Source organism: Mastigoproctus giganteus, chromosome 3, assembly GCF_048544385.1.
Source record: "Mastigoproctus giganteus isolate SK-2022 chromosome 3, ASM4854438v1, whole genome shotgun sequence".
Lineage (NCBI taxonomy): Eukaryota > Metazoa > Arthropoda > Arachnida > Uropygi > Thelyphonidae > Mastigoproctus > Mastigoproctus giganteus.
Window position 1 is genome coordinate 216,348,416 of NC_143577.1, and position 15,860 is coordinate 216,364,275.

At 38.8% G+C, this 15,860-nt stretch overlaps 1 protein-coding gene across 1 annotated transcript in view; it reads right to left on the minus strand.

The window, feature by feature from the left end:
* Nucleotides 1-1,274: 1,274 nt before the first annotated feature.
* The window catches only part of LOC150088709 (glycine receptor subunit alpha-2-like), a 69,972-nt gene continuing 55,386 nt past the window's right edge, over nucleotides 1,275-15,860 (minus strand). Inside the window, exons 4-8 of the mRNA XM_090370289.1 lie at nucleotides 11,678-11,904; nucleotides 11,420-11,502; nucleotides 4,156-4,284; nucleotides 2,007-2,365; nucleotides 1,275-1,481 (exon numbers count right to left, since the gene is read on the minus strand). Of these exons, the coding sequence (XP_090226415.1) occupies nucleotides 1,275-1,481; nucleotides 2,007-2,365; nucleotides 4,156-4,284; nucleotides 11,420-11,502; nucleotides 11,678-11,904 (1,005 nt within the window). The remainder of the gene's footprint in view (nucleotides 1,482-2,006; nucleotides 2,366-4,155; nucleotides 4,285-11,419; nucleotides 11,503-11,677; nucleotides 11,905-15,860) is intronic.

The window sequence follows — 15,860 nt, forward strand, 5'->3', positions numbered from 1 at the left end:
GGTGGAGCCGGTTGTATGGTGTGGGGCATGTTTCACTGGCAGGAACTTGGACCCCTGGTGCATATGGAACAACGTATTGGTGGTCTCCGCTATCGTCAGCTGCTTCATGACTGTGTACATCTCGCTATGTTACACTTTTTCCCGAATGGCGATGGTGTCTTACAAGATGACAATGCGCCGAGCCATCGCGCACTTGTTGTGCAGGAATGGTTTGAGGAACACAGTTCTGACTTCCAGCATATCGATTGGCCTCCGATCTCCCCCGATATCAATCCCATAGAGCACTTGTGGGACACTATGGAAAGGCATATCAGGCGTCTGGATGCACTAATCACCTTCATACCTGCATTGCTGACCGCATTACACACAGCTTGGTTGGCCATACCTCCCGAACGCTTCCGACATCTTGTTGAATCAATGCGACGTCTGCTGTACTGAGGGCAAAAGGAGGACCTACGAAGTATTAGGTAGGTGATCATAATTCAGTGATCACCCAGTGTATTTTACAGGCATGCGGGTTCAGAGAAGCGTGAGCTGATTGCAACTGTCTGATATTGCAGGAAGATAATAACATTCTTTCCCCATTGGAGAAAATGTATATCGTAAGAGGCAGAAACGTACGTCCAAGGTGGAACAGGTGCAGTTGTGTCTGAAAAATATTACTTAAATCGACATTCCAACTGAACGACATCAGATGATTACGATGTTCCTATTGATGAATAAGAACGTCATGATCGTATCAGATGAATCAAAGATGTCAAAATGTGTTGTACAACAATGGAGAAAGCATATTATTTTGGGGATGCAAGGATGTATCTAGAAGATGAGGCTGGATATTATATGGTGACAGAAGAAGAAATAGCAACAGCATTTCTTGGGGAAAAATCTTTCGAAGTGGGACGTGATGAAGAAAAAGTTAAATTCTTTATTTGTCCTACCAAACTATACGATGGCAAAAGCTGCCTCCTTACTCTTATGTCGAAAATTAGTTTTAAGCTCTGTGAGAAATTAAGAACGACGTTAGGACACGGCAGTGCAATAGTACTTTTACACAATGGGTTATTGTTTAAAAATATCGTATTCTTCGTGTTTTACTTGATTTGAATTCTTTGTATTCAATTGTCTTTTGAATACAACACGATACAAGATTGTGAATATATTTGCTTGTTTTTATGAACTCCGATTTCAACATATTTACATATAATTATATTCTGTAATGCGGGCTATTCCTACCCCGTTAGTCTACGTTAGCGAGGTTTTACTATACTTTGTACTTATTTAGATACATACATGGCCCAGTAGATGGAACAATAGGCTATAAATCCGACAGGAAACAAAGCTCTACAAGCGTAATCAATCCCGTCCGCTGTGATAATTAACCCGCTCTTCTTTTCCTTGATCTTTTCACCAGTTTCTGGACCATTCACCTCAGGCGGAGTGGTCCATTTCCCTGAGCCATTGTTTATCATTCCAGGTGCGACCTAAATTAAGCAAGAGACAAAAGAAAAAATGAAATGTTTTGTATTTGAATGTTAACAATTTTTGTTTATATGCGAATCGAATTAAAATTTAAAGTTATTAAACAGTTTGCGGATAACAAAGACAAAGTAGATTCGAATTGGCGTATATCGGAGATTAAATAATCAACAGACGTATACCTACAAACTGAAGTCTAAACTGAAACGAACCAATAAATAAAATGAATAAATATAGTATTAGTTGGCGGTTTTGTGAGGGACCATTGGTACCGCTGACAGATACACACTATGTCTACACTATGTAGTATTAGTTGATTGGATGGTTAGTTTCACGAACCAAAAGAAAGAAAAACGCAGGGACTAATAATGCACGCACGCACGCACGCGCACGCACGCACACACACACACTGGATTGCTGGGTGAGGGAGAACAGAGAGAGAGAGATAAAAATAGAATACGTCAATGCAAATGTTTTGATTACTGCTGAGTGAGTATATTTCGCCATTTAATGGAAGTTTTCGAACTTACCTTAGGCTCATTTTTTTTTTCCAATAATTTATTCTTTGCTCTGCTCACAAGAGTAATGACAACTGCATATTCCAGCAAACTGAAAAACACAAACGTCATGCATCCTGCGAGCCATACATTGAGACCGACAATGTATGATACTTTGGGAATATCTGTTTGATACTGTTTAGTTATGATGGTCAGCAGACTGGTTACCCCTAGGGTTATCCTGGCAGGCACGGCGTTGGCAGGGATCCAGAATGTTAGCATTGACATCAAAACGATGAGTATAGATGGAATGTAGACGTTGATCATAAAATAACCTCCTCGACGTTTGAAGACAATTGTTCCTCCAATACAAGGAACTCCTCCTTTGATACCTGGAGCAACAAAGTAACGCTGTGTGAGGGAATGTGATTTTTTTATCTTTTTATAATTTTCTATAAGTTAATACTAGGGTTGGAGATGGGTCACTTAAGCTATAAATGCTAATAAAAATATTACAAAAACGCGGAGTTTTATGTCAAACAGGTGAACACTTCTATACGAGGCGTTCAATTATTTGCTCTGCACCCTATACTATTATGCTGTGTGGGGAAAAAAAAAAATTTAAATCTACAAAACTCAGTGAATTATTATAACGGATTAAATGCGATATTGTCGTTGATAGCTTGCATTTTGTGATGAATGAAGTGGTTCAAAGCTGGTCACAGTCGATTAATGCACAACTAAACCTAAATATATTTAAAAAGAAATAAACCGAAATCTATTTCAACCATGCTATTAGCTTAATATACCAATGCAATTTTTCGTATGAATCCGTTGGGCATAATAAGGACAAGTTATATATTTGGCATGGTTGAAATAGAATAAAACGCAGGAAATTATGAATTTAATTATTTTTCTGTATATCTCCCAGGAATAAAGAATTTCACGTTTGTCCCAATATAATATTCGTGAAACTGAGGCTGTCATACTGTAACCAATGGGGCGATTTTAGCGTTGTTGCTGCATTGCACTTGCCATCGGCCGAAGGTTTCGTGGTTGTTTCTCTCGGAAACTCCCGTTTTTTGTATCCTCCTTTGATTTGAAGGTGCGATGAACTAACACATCATGGCCTTATTTACTTCAGCACAAATTCTGAAAACCACCCAATAACTTCCACCAGTGGGGCAGTAACTACAGTACCTCAGTAACTTCCTTTCTGAAATCCATTCATAGAAAAAAAAATTATGGGGTCTGCTGAGAAATTATCTGTATTCTGTTAAGTTTTAATTTAGTGTGTTTTTTCGAACTGTATTAATTCTTAGCTATTGTACAATTTTGTGTAAGCTGGTCTTAGGTGTAAGTATAGCCCTGCATTTGTCCGAGTTTTTTTCGTCTTTCAATAGACAAATGTACTAGATATTGGAGACTACACGCACATTGGCGACTTATAGCCTGAATTTCCTTAGCTCTAATTCAGATAAATTCCATTGCGTTCCATTGGGTAAAAAATTGAATTCGAGCATAATCATTCAGAAATATGGAAAAAGTAGCATATCCGATGCGGAATTCTTTTTCATCGGATCTACTTTTTTTAAAGCGAATATTCTCATAGCTGTTTTTTCGATATGGTACACAGTACTATTCATAAGTTTCACAAGAAAATTACATCGTTTTAAAATTATGTAAAATTATTTTAAATATTGAATATTAAAATATTCAATTTTTTAATATTAAATTAAATTTAATATTAACTTTAATATAATATTTAATTTATTTAACATAACGTATTAAATAAAAATTACATTTAAAATATTAAAATTTAAATTTTTTTACAATTACATAAATTTTTTCATTGTAAAACCAATGGATTTTATAAATAGGTTTGCCTTGAAATTATAATTCGTTGTACAGAAATTTTCGTTCAAAGGAGGTTTTCTGAGCATTAAATAATAAGGGAAGTTGTCCGGGATCCAAAATATTTTTGTTATAGTGCAATTTTAGTAAAAGCGACATTCTTTATAACTGCATTTTACTTTATCAAGAGTGGTATGAAATTTCTCGTTAACTATTACATGGAGTCTTAATTAAAAGGTCAAACAAAGAACATTTCTCAGCTGCAAGCCACAATCATATTAAAAGTGGCAAATCAGATTGAATCATATTGAACGAGTGTAATACTCACGGTTATCTTCACACGATTTGGTAGTGAGGTTTATAATATCGAACTGTGGCAACACTGCAGTACTGTAGATCATGAGACCATCTTCGCCTTTTATCCAGCTGAGCTTCAGGTCGTCCGCGGAGTTAGCCACTGTGAGTCAAAGAAAAGTATTATTTCTTTCTTATATCCTAATTAAAGATATTATCACTTATAAAAATGTCATACCAATTCAAGATAAAGTAGAAGCATCAGCTGCCTAATTCAATAAAAAAAAACTCAATTTTTATCCAGTTGAATGTTTTTTTCAATTCATTCGATTATATTTTGTATTGTTTATCAGCTTATAGATTGTATTTATATATAGTCATTTGATTTGTTTTATTTGCCCTGTCAGATGGTTTCCCTAAGTTTAGACAGTAAATCAAATTGTAAAGAATATAATTTATTATCATAATCTCTGCTTCTAGTCATTAACTACCCTCTTGGTTTTCACATAATGTGCAAGTTTTGCCATTATGCTCTGTAATCGGTTAATTAAGAAATTCAGAAACAACAGCGGTGTTAGCAATAATCATTGAATGACCCCACTTATAACCTCATCCCATTACAATCCACTGCCTCAGGTCCTGTAGCCATTTCGTCATCCGCCTGAATTAGAACTCTATACCAATAAAGTACTCTTTGAACTATCGTCTTGGTCCTCTAAGAACAAATTAAAATTATCCCCAACCAACGAAATCAAAGGTCATGATTTTTAAACACAAATTAGACTATGGCAGACCACCAGTTGTAAAACTGGACAAGAAATCACTTCCACTTGTCCGAAGCACCAAATTTTTAGGAGTTATCATCGACGACCGCTTTTCCTTTACTGCGCATATTCAACATCTGTCCGTCAAAGTTAAGAGTTTTATCGCAATGCTGCTCCAAATTACCAGACAAGACTGGGGATTGAACACTAAAACCCTACATCTATTTTATAATGCTGCCATAATCCCAATTACAACCTATGCTGCCAGCCTTTAGTTTAGACGTACTGCACTTTTAACAGTACAAACTAAGTTATCCACTATTCAACGTTGTTTTCTCCTTAGCCTACTTCACGTTTGCCGTACAGTATCAACTCCAGCTCTACAGACTCTTGCAGGCACTATACCACTTGACCTGCATGTTGTGTTTAGAGGGTTTTGCTTTTACATCCGCAAAGGCATTTCTACGGAATTTCAGGGAATCATTGTTAACCCTCAGGCCGATCCAAAAACTGAGCGAACCAGATGCTGGAATTTGTTAGTGAACACCTGGCAGAATAGATGGAATTCTGCCGAAAAAGGAGCTATCACCAAAAACTTCGTTCCCGACGTAACTGCACTACTTTCATCACCCACCAGAAAATGGTTTTCACCCTCACTGTTTACCTCCTACATACGTTAGTATGTTTCGCTTAACGCAAAACTCTACCAATTCAGACTTTCCAATACAGTCTCCTGTCGATGTGGGCTACCGGAAGACTCTCCTCACGTACTTTTTGAATGCTCCATTTACGAGGATCTAAGATTGGCTCTTAAGGCAACAGTACCAAACTTGTGTCCGAGGTGAGAAGATACTCATTTCTGTCAACAATTTCCAGGCCCTTCAAACCTTCTGCAATGCTGCTTTTAATCGCAGGAAGGCTTTCAACCTCAGTGTTAATTCAAGAAATTAAACTGAAAACACATCATAAATCATAATACAACTGTGTGCTGCCTCGTCGTCCTGATGACGTCATATACAAAATTGTTGTGGCTTTCAACAGCACGCAAAGATTTTAACAGATGCTGCGCTTTTCTGAGTCACCATTTATCAAGACTCTCTGCAACTAAATCTTTCCTCTGCTCAGTGATACCGTCATCGACCAGAGACTTCTGACACCAATCCAGATTAACAGAATTCAGAATTATATCTAGAACTTGTTCCGGCCGATCATGTTTGAATGACATTACTACTTTTGTTTGACAGTACACCTTTTTCTTTTTGTGCACTACTTTGGGCAGCACTGCATAAAGACGTGGGCAAGAAACGGATAAAGAATTTATTTATTTTTATTTTGTTTTTATTTTTATTATTATTATTTTTTCTTTATATTTTATTTATTTTTATTTTTATTTTTATTTTTTTGTTTTTTATATATATATATAAATTTTTTTATGCTTTTATTATTTTATTATTTTATTTTTATATGGTATTCCCATCCTTATTTCTTCTTCTGCTGTCCTGTCTCCTGGGAATGACTGTGTGTGTGTGTGTGTGTGTGTGTGTGTGTGTGTGTGTGTGTGTGTGTGTGTGTGTGTGTGTGTGTGTGTGTGTGTGTGTGTGCTGTTGACGGCTCGCTGGTACGGGGTTCTTTTGAATGGCTCAAAACCCTCTTTGAACATTTAGTGCGTGACTGTTGAGGTTGGCCATGGTTCATGCGCAGTTGTGGCCCACCTCCCCGTGGTGTAGACGGACACTGGGCAGGCTTTCCAGGTGATCGCCTGCCTGGTGACAAAACGGCTAGAAACAACTAAACAACACAACAACACAAACACTGCACGAACATAACATTACACACATTTCTGGCCTGTTACAGTGCTCTGTAACCATCACAGTGTACAAATACGGAGTTGAACTTTCGTTCAGGTGCCGTCCTACATAAGATACTATACATGTCTACATCCACCTAAGGACCTTGTTTCATCCTAGTGTGTTTCATCTTATGTAGAAATCTCCTTTGCATCAAATGTTTGCTGAAGTTAAAATAAGTAATGTAAAAGTTATTTCCTGCGTTCCAAGAGTTTATCAGGTTCAGGTTGGTTAGCCCAGTTTGGTTATCGGGTTGGTTTACCGAGTTTGGTTATCGGGTTGGTTTACCGAAGTTAGTTATCAGATTATGTTAACCATTGAAAAACGTGTAATGTTCTCTTGAGAAAATCGTTCCTATCTAAATGACCCCGTATTGCATCCTTGATCAATGCATACGTGATTCTTTCTACCACTGAAATCAGACTCACTAACCTGTAGTTACCCACTTCCTTCTTAGAATCACCTTTATGGCTTGGAGATACATTAGCCATTAAAAGACCTCCGAATAGCATTTTAATATGAACACATTAATGGTCAAGTATCATTATAGTCAAAGCAAAATAATTCTTTGTTTATGCAGTCAAGTTTCGCGAATATGCAAAATCTCAATAGAGGAATAAATGAATGCAAGCGAATTCTTGTTTATACTCGGTATGTCCACCTTAACCAGAAAAGTAAACAACCTTATTGTAACTGTTTTTTTTTTTTTTTTTTTTTTTTGCAGCAAATAAACCAGCTCAATGGGCAGGTGTAATTGGGAAATAATCTGTGCATTTTTGTGGCACTACGGGTTCGATTTGGCAATGTACCTGCCAGTGTCTACGTTATATTGTCCAGAACCATAACGATTCTGATTATATCAATTGGCAGCGGATACCTGCATAATATTTATTTATTTATTTATTCAGTTTTAATCTCTGTATAGCGTTTGCGCTGGGAGAGTTCGCCGTCACTTGTCGATTTAGACAACAGTTTAAAGTAAAGGCAAAGCTCTTAATGAACATATTTGTCTTTATTTCTTTTTTTACGCTTTCTGTATTTTGTTCTACTCGTATATCTCTTAAAAGCCCACACCGTGATTCCGTTTCAGACTTAGAAGTACAGCGAATGACGTCCAAAAACTACATCAAACAACCTCTACCAACTAACCCTTTTTATTCATTATAAAAATTCTTATTTTATGTATTAACATAATATTAGTCTTGAAGAGACTAACATAACTAATTATATAAAAGTTTTTATTGAATCAAACGTATTTAAAAATTATATTTCAACGAAAGGTAAATAAGTCTATCCTTATTCAAGTTATTTGGTATTAACGCCTGCTCCCCAAGCATGAGCTCATAACCACAAGTGTAGTTATATCTTTACAAATGTGCGTTCACGAGCCAGTTTGCACGTTGTGCAGACTTAAAAAAAAAAAAAACTCTTTACAACGCACTGGGGGGAACCTTTTACCCGAGGTCATCGATGAGGATCGAATCCAGACCTCGCACACGAGTAACAGGCAGCTTTGTATCGCGCCGACCAGCTGCCACGGAAGGCTTGTTCTAAGTGCTTTTTATTATTACCTAATGTGTTTTCATCCATGCAAAGAAATGGCTAATAACGTGAATCTTAAGAGTCCGAGCGACATTTTATTTTATTTTTTTTTTTTTTTGTCTGGCGAACCCTTAAAAGCAGGTTATATGGAAAAGAAGTTTGAATAGTGAAGTAAAAATTCTGTGACGTTCAAGTTTTATTTTTTTTATTTGGGTACTTACAGCAATTAAAAATTATAACCACAAATATGTCCTCGGCCTCTTCGTGGACTTCAAAGGGGCATTCGATACACTATGGTGGCCGAGTGCCCTTGCGAGGTTCCGAGAGGCTGGGGTATCAGCTCCAATCTACAAGCTTATGGACAGTTACTTTCAAGACCGGCGCGCAGTAGTCTCCTCGGGCTGTTGCTCAGTTATGCGAAAGATAACAAGAGGATGCCCGCAGGGTTCAGTCCTGGGACCCCTGTGCTGGAATATGGTGCTGGACGGGTGGCTAAATCTACCACATGGAGAGATTATACCCATCGCATACGCGGACGATCTCGCCCTGGTAATCCCAGGAAACTCACGCAAGGAACTCGAGGATAAAACAAACACAATCCTGCAGGAACTTTACACATGGAGCAATACTCATAAGTTGATAATATCAATACCAAAGACCAAGCAAATCCTTCTCAAAGGCCACCTCGACCTCAATAGACCACCAAATATTAAATTAGAAGGTCGAAGAATTGAACTAGTGCGTCAGCATAAATACCTGGGCATCTGGATAGATGACAAGCTATCCTTTCTGCCACACATCAGGCATATCGTCAAATCAATCAGGAAAATAGCAGGATGGCTCATTAACATCACAAAAGCCATATGGGGAATTAAATCCTCCACACTAAGCCTATACTACTCCTGCTTGTACATTCCCATTGTCTGCTATGGAGCCGGGGCCTGGGGTTACAGAGCACTGAACTCGGCTTGCAAAAAATACTTATTGCAGTCACAAAGAGTCTTTCTCCTGGCAACCTGCAGAGCATGCAGGACAATTTCTACTGAGGCCCTCCAGGTACTGTGCGGGAGACCACCCGTATACTTTGATGTAATCTACCACTACCTGGCACACAACCAACGGCTAGGCATACAGGCTACGCTGGGAGGAATTGCCAACGACACCAACCAAAGTATAAAAGAAAACAAAGCAAGAATTTATAGGGACATAGGCACAAAATGGCAGGATATCTGGCAAACAACAACTAAGGGAAGAGACACCTTCACCTTCTTCCCACAAATATATCTGCGAGACAAATCCAGGAACTGGTGGACACCAAGCATGCATACTACTTTTCTAATCACAGGACATGGTAGTCTCAACTCCAAACTCCACAAATTAGGCCTAACTCTCTCCCCCCTTTGTCAATGCGGCGAAGAAGAAACAGTGAAACACCTCATACTTGACTGTTACCTCTACACAGATCTGAGACATCCCCTGCTATTGGGGACTAACGTAACTAACGCTGGAGAATTCCCACAACTGATAGCTGGGGCAGAATCGCTCAAACTTCTTTCAGCTTTTGCAGGAAAATTATTCAGGCGAAGGGCGGCCCTCCAGCAGGAAGCACAGAGAGACAGTAGGTAAATGGGAAAATGAAAAAAAGGAATGAAGTGGAAGGGACTCAACAGAACAAGAAAATAGGAAGTAACGCAGAACGGAAGCACAATTATACTGAACTGAATAAGAAGCAAAAGTAAGGACTCAAGAACAAGACATCCCACAGCTTAGGAGCAGCGGAGCACACATAACTGTGATGTAGCTTCCTTGAAATTAGTGACTAACACTGAACATGCCCTAAAGAACTGGGTCGATGTCATAGGCCACATAGTGTCTTCAGTATGTGCGTTTTTTTTTTTTTTTTTTTTTTTATTTATTAGTGAGGACCCTACCTTCATAGGACAGGACCGAGATCTACGAGAAGCTGAGCAATCGAGAATTTCACTTGGTTATAGCCCTACAGGACTGGGTCGAAGCCACTGGCAATAATCATGTTTCCCGTTAACTACCCTGCCACACTGGCTTGTCCGTCCTTCTACTCGCAAAACACACAATGAACTCATCTCCACACACTCTAGGACAGGATTGAGCCCTGCAAGAATGTGTGTCTTGAATGCGGTGCTTCCCCTCAAGATGAAATTAAACCCTGTAGGACGAGCAAAGATAACTGTGAACTGTATAGCTATGATAATTATAAGATATTCTTAACTACCTTAGAACTGTTAAGTTGCTGTTGCGGTAGCGCTGTGGTTAAGGACACTGGTTGTGTCTTCGGCCGTAGTGTTGTTGCGACAGTGGCTGTTTTGCCAAGTATTTATATTGTCAACTGTAAAATTGTAGTAATTACTAACTTAGAAGTGTTCACTTTTGTTCAGGTTTGCTGTGGCTCCGGGGGTGCCGCGGTTGTGGTGCACTGGTTTGTGTCTGTCGCCGCGGCTCCGTCGTGGCTGCCGCAAGTGCATGGAATTGATTGTTACGCCGTGCCCTCTTCTGGCAGGATGGGCCCCTACAAGGGCCAATATTTGGTATAGATCATTGGACAACCTAAACATTGAACATGCTAAACTCACTAGAAACACCCACTACTTTACTGCTCCCCTTAACTAAATCTAAATTCATCCACACGCTATGTTTTAATCTCCTGACGAAACTTAACTTATTTTAAATTATTACCATATTGTATGTAAAACACACTAGAAACATTCACTCCATTAATTGATCCCCACTCAACTAAACCAACTCTATCCATACTTGATGATTTACTCTTTTATTGCTATACTTATCTCTATTTTAATATTATTGTATAAACATATAGAGGTTCAAGAACCTCCTTTTGTGATAACCAGACTCCCTGGAGCGCCTCCACGTGGCTAGGGACGGGAGTCAGGACGCAAGATATATCTGTTCTTGCCTCCTGGCTGCAAAGTCTCCAGGTGCCGGCATACAACACTCAACAAAACAAACACTCAAACAAAAACCTCCCCATACACACACTCGCCGGCTTAAAAAAACCTACAAGAATCATTGCGGCAATAGGGGAAACCCTGGAGGCTGCAGTAAACAAAAATACTTTGTAAAATACTTTGTAAAATACTTGGGTACTTACAGCTTTCCACAGTCAGATCGCACTCTTGGATATCATGAGGAAAATTTTGGAGTTGGAGATCGCAGCTGTTGCTGATAGACAGTCTAAAATAATTGAAAAATGCCAGTAAGGTAAACGTATTTCAAGAAATAAACATATAAATTGAAAAGGTAACCTAATTGTGTTCATCAAGCGTTTTGAAGTCACTAAATAAGATCTATTGTGCACAGTGTTAACTAAACGTGTGTGTGTGTGTGTGTGTGTGTGTGTGACACCTACCTAACACCAAAACGAACTTTTTTTTCCTTATTAAGCCACATGAACATTATGGGGTCAATAAATTCCCTCACTCGGCTTTTAATCACATTTTTTAAGTGGACCTTTGGCCTCCAAAAATCATGAAACCAACGGGGATTAATTTGTAGTTGATCAGTTTTCAGCTTGCTTGGATATTTCAGTCTGTAGTCCGTCCAAGCCTGTACAAACACCACATCGAAGGACAGTGTCTGAAAAAGAAAATCATCAGTTATTATGGGCAAACCGAATAACATTTAGGTATACCTAACTTTATCCCATTAGTGAGTATATTTCTAACTCTATTATACGAAAACATTCTACGTATTTGGTTCACATTTCGAAAAGTATGTTAGCTTGTTCACCTAACGTTAAATTCAGTCTGATAAAGTTATATGGAAAGGTTTACAAAAATACTTTATTTATTAACAAATAATACTCTAATGTGAAATCGTTCATTATCTCTTTCTTATTACAAATATTAACAACTGCAAAACTTAATAAGTTATAGGCCACTGACTAAGTATAGTCAACATAAAGACCTAAACGAATTATTGATTGTCAAGAGACCGCCAATTATTCTTCAACGATGATAAATGCGTGGTTCTACGTGTGAGGAATAGTAGGCTAACCCAGGATAAAATATCATGTGGCAAATTGAATTTACACTGCTCGATAAAATTAACAGAACACGTAGAAAATGTGGTGTAACTCGTGCAGCTTGCGAGGAAGTGGGACAAAATTTGGTATGGTGGTGTACCATAGAATAACGATGGAAATATGGTCACGCGACATCAGTACGACGTATGATCCCCTCCAACGGCTAAACAGGCCTGAAGCGGAGACCATGCTGAATAAGTGTTTCTGTAAGATTCTGTGGCAGCAAATCCCATTCTTCTACCAGCGCAAATGGTGATGATGGAAGTTTCCATTGTTTTGAAACCTGTTGTTTCTAGGTCGAAGTGATGTATCCACGATTCATCCACAGCCACCAATCGGGAAAAAAACAGGTCGGCATCGTTGTTACACATGGCGATCAATTCAGCAGAGCAAGGCATGGCTTTTTAATTTTTTTAGACATGTTAGCAAATGAGGAATTCATTGTGCTGAGTCCTTATTCATATTGAAATCATTGTAAATTATGCTTTCCACTGATCCCAGTCTCATCAATTATCTGATGTTTAATTGTTATGCGGCGATCACTGAGCATCAGCTATTCAATTTTCTCTACGAATTCAGCATTGTGAAATGCAAATGGCCGCCCACTTCTATCCCCCATCATGGACGTTCTCCCATCCTCACTTGGGCTGTCTCCACCAATGTTTTACTGTCATGCGATGGACAGATATCCCCCATATACCGTACGTAGATATCTCTTCACGGATAATCCTTAGCTGTTTGTCTTGCAAAAACAAGAATATCGATAACCAATCGATATTCAGCTTTATCCATGATAACACCGTCACGCATTCAGCCCTGTAACGAAAGAAATAAGAGAATAATAAAAATGCGTGCAAATATTACTAGATAAACAATCAATGTAGTCAATAAAACATACACACACAGAAGGTCAGGGGAAATCTTTTTGATACCCACCCTCCCGGTATCTACAAAAGACTCTCACACGGGAATAATTTATACATATTCGGAGACTACGTTTTTTGGAAAAGGTGTAAATGAAAGGGTGCATATAAATTACCTATACTTTTTCTTGTAAAAACGAGTGCTCCTCAAAAAAAAAAAAAAAAAAATATATATATATTATTTTTGTGGTTTGTAGAGCCTAATGATAAGGAATCTATGAGACGACTTGATCGCGGTATATAAGGCTTCTAGGGGTTCAGGATAACAGAAACGCAAAACAATAGTGAATTGTTACAATATTAGTAAACCAAGCATATTATACGAGCAGCAATCCTTGAATTGTAGCAATTGAACTTCAGTCACAGGGTGCAAGCCGTTGAAAAACAGAAAAACCATTAAAACACAGAGACACAAAAAAAAAAAAAAAAAAATGGTCACCCGTGTGATACTTAAATTAATAAGTGCAACTTCTTCAGCATGGAACACATTAATTCTCGTTGTCAGGAATTCCACTAGACTCAGTAAATAGTTTGTATAAATATTAGTCCATTCTGAAAATAATTAAGTCCGTTATTCATTTACACCTCGGTGACACTTTATTGTGTTTTTATTTTCTGTTTAAGACAGTCCTATACACCGAAAGGACAGCATTTAGGGAATACTTGGTTCCTGGGCAACGCGACACTGTCACACCTCTCGCTAGTGCACGAACTCACTGCTTGGCATTTATATAGCTACACCGCATCACTGCATTTACGTAGACGGTAATTCGATGTCAGTATGGAGAAATGTCGTGAGTTAACCGACATTAAGAGAGGGATGATAGTGAATGCCCGACGCATGGATCACTCTGTCGCAGAGGTGGTACAAAAATTGCACTATTCCCGTTCGACATTATCAAGAGTGTATCGGGAATATGCTATTTCCTGAATAACATCTCATCGTGGACAGCGCTTGGGCGGAGAAAGATGAACGTGGCCGTCGACGTCTGTCTCTCGTTGTTTCAGCCAACCGGAGAGTGACAGTGGCACAAATCACCGCCGACTTCAACGAGGGAGGTGCCAGAAATATCTCCACCAAGACCATCTGGCGATCATTAGCCGCAATAGGTTATGGGAGCCGCCGACCCACCAGAGTCCTATTGCTAAAACCACGACACAGGATTCTACGCATCAACTGGGCGAAAGAACATTGGCACTGGATCTTGGATGATTGGAGACGGGTTTCATTGTCCGATGAGTCCCGTTTCCAGTTATTTAGAGCGGACGGGAAGGTGCGTATCTGGCGGAAACCGCACGAAGCTATGCACCCGTCATGTCAACAAGGAACTGTTCAGGCAGGTGGACGGTGGGTAATGGTCTGGGGCGTGTTCAGAGGTCCCAACGTGTGCACACGTTGGGACCTCTAGTACGATCTAGACGCATCTCTGAACGATCCAGGGTAAGTGCCCATCCTTGCAGACCATCTGCATCGCTTCATGGTCATCGTGAGAATCCATTACCCACAGGGCAATGGATTCTTCCAGCAGGACAATGCGCCTTCCCACAGAGCCGTGGCGACTAGAACATGGTTCGAATAGCATTCCACTGATTTTACCACCATGTTGTGGCCTCCCCGTTCATCGGACATGAACCCTGTGGAGTAACTTTGGGATGCTGTGGAAAGGTCCGTTCGAGCTTTGGATAATCCACCCAGGAATGTGACGGAATTATGGACAGTGGTGCATCTGGTAGGCAGCATGGTGTTTTCCTTCCTGGAAACTCGTTTTTTTTTTGTCTAGAAAACTTGGAGATACAGAACAAACACAATTTACAGTCACAATATATACTGGTGTTCAAAAGAAGTGATCACCTAGGAATTTCACATTTCTAACCCGTTTTCGCGATGGTATGTTACATTAATGACCAGCATCACAAATAGAAATATAAACAAAAAATATTTATTAATAGTTAAGGCAAAGCTAAGTGATATTTGACAGATACTCTCAAAATATTCCAAAATGAGCATTTGCAACCTTTATACAACAGTTTTGGTAAACACGACAATTATGGCTGAAATGTTATCAGAAACCCTCAGTTTGCTTCAGTTTTATAATTTTAAGTGGAAAACAAAACGAAAAGTTCATCAAACTAATATTTAGTAGAACCGCCTCTGGCCCTGATGACAGCAGCACACCGTCCAGTCATTGACAAGATCTATTTCTGAAGATAACCAACTGATAGTTATTATTATTATTATTATTAAATCCGTTTATTAAAAATAGCAAGTGTTTGCTTTCACCTCTTATATACAGCCGACCGGCTAGAAGGGTGTACAAAATGCAAGAATTGCAATTATATACAAATGTACAATATGAGAAGGGTGTACAAAAAGCAAAAATTACAATTTACAATTTACAGTATTTACAATATAAGAAGAGTGTACAAAAATGCACGAATACAATTATTTACAATATTTACACAAGTACGTATATTTACAATATTGTTTACAAATTCACTCGTTGTCAAGATTATAGTTGAAGTAAGCTGTGCGCTTCTGAGATGCTCTTCACTCTGTACTGCTTGTTTCGGAGTATTTCACAGCG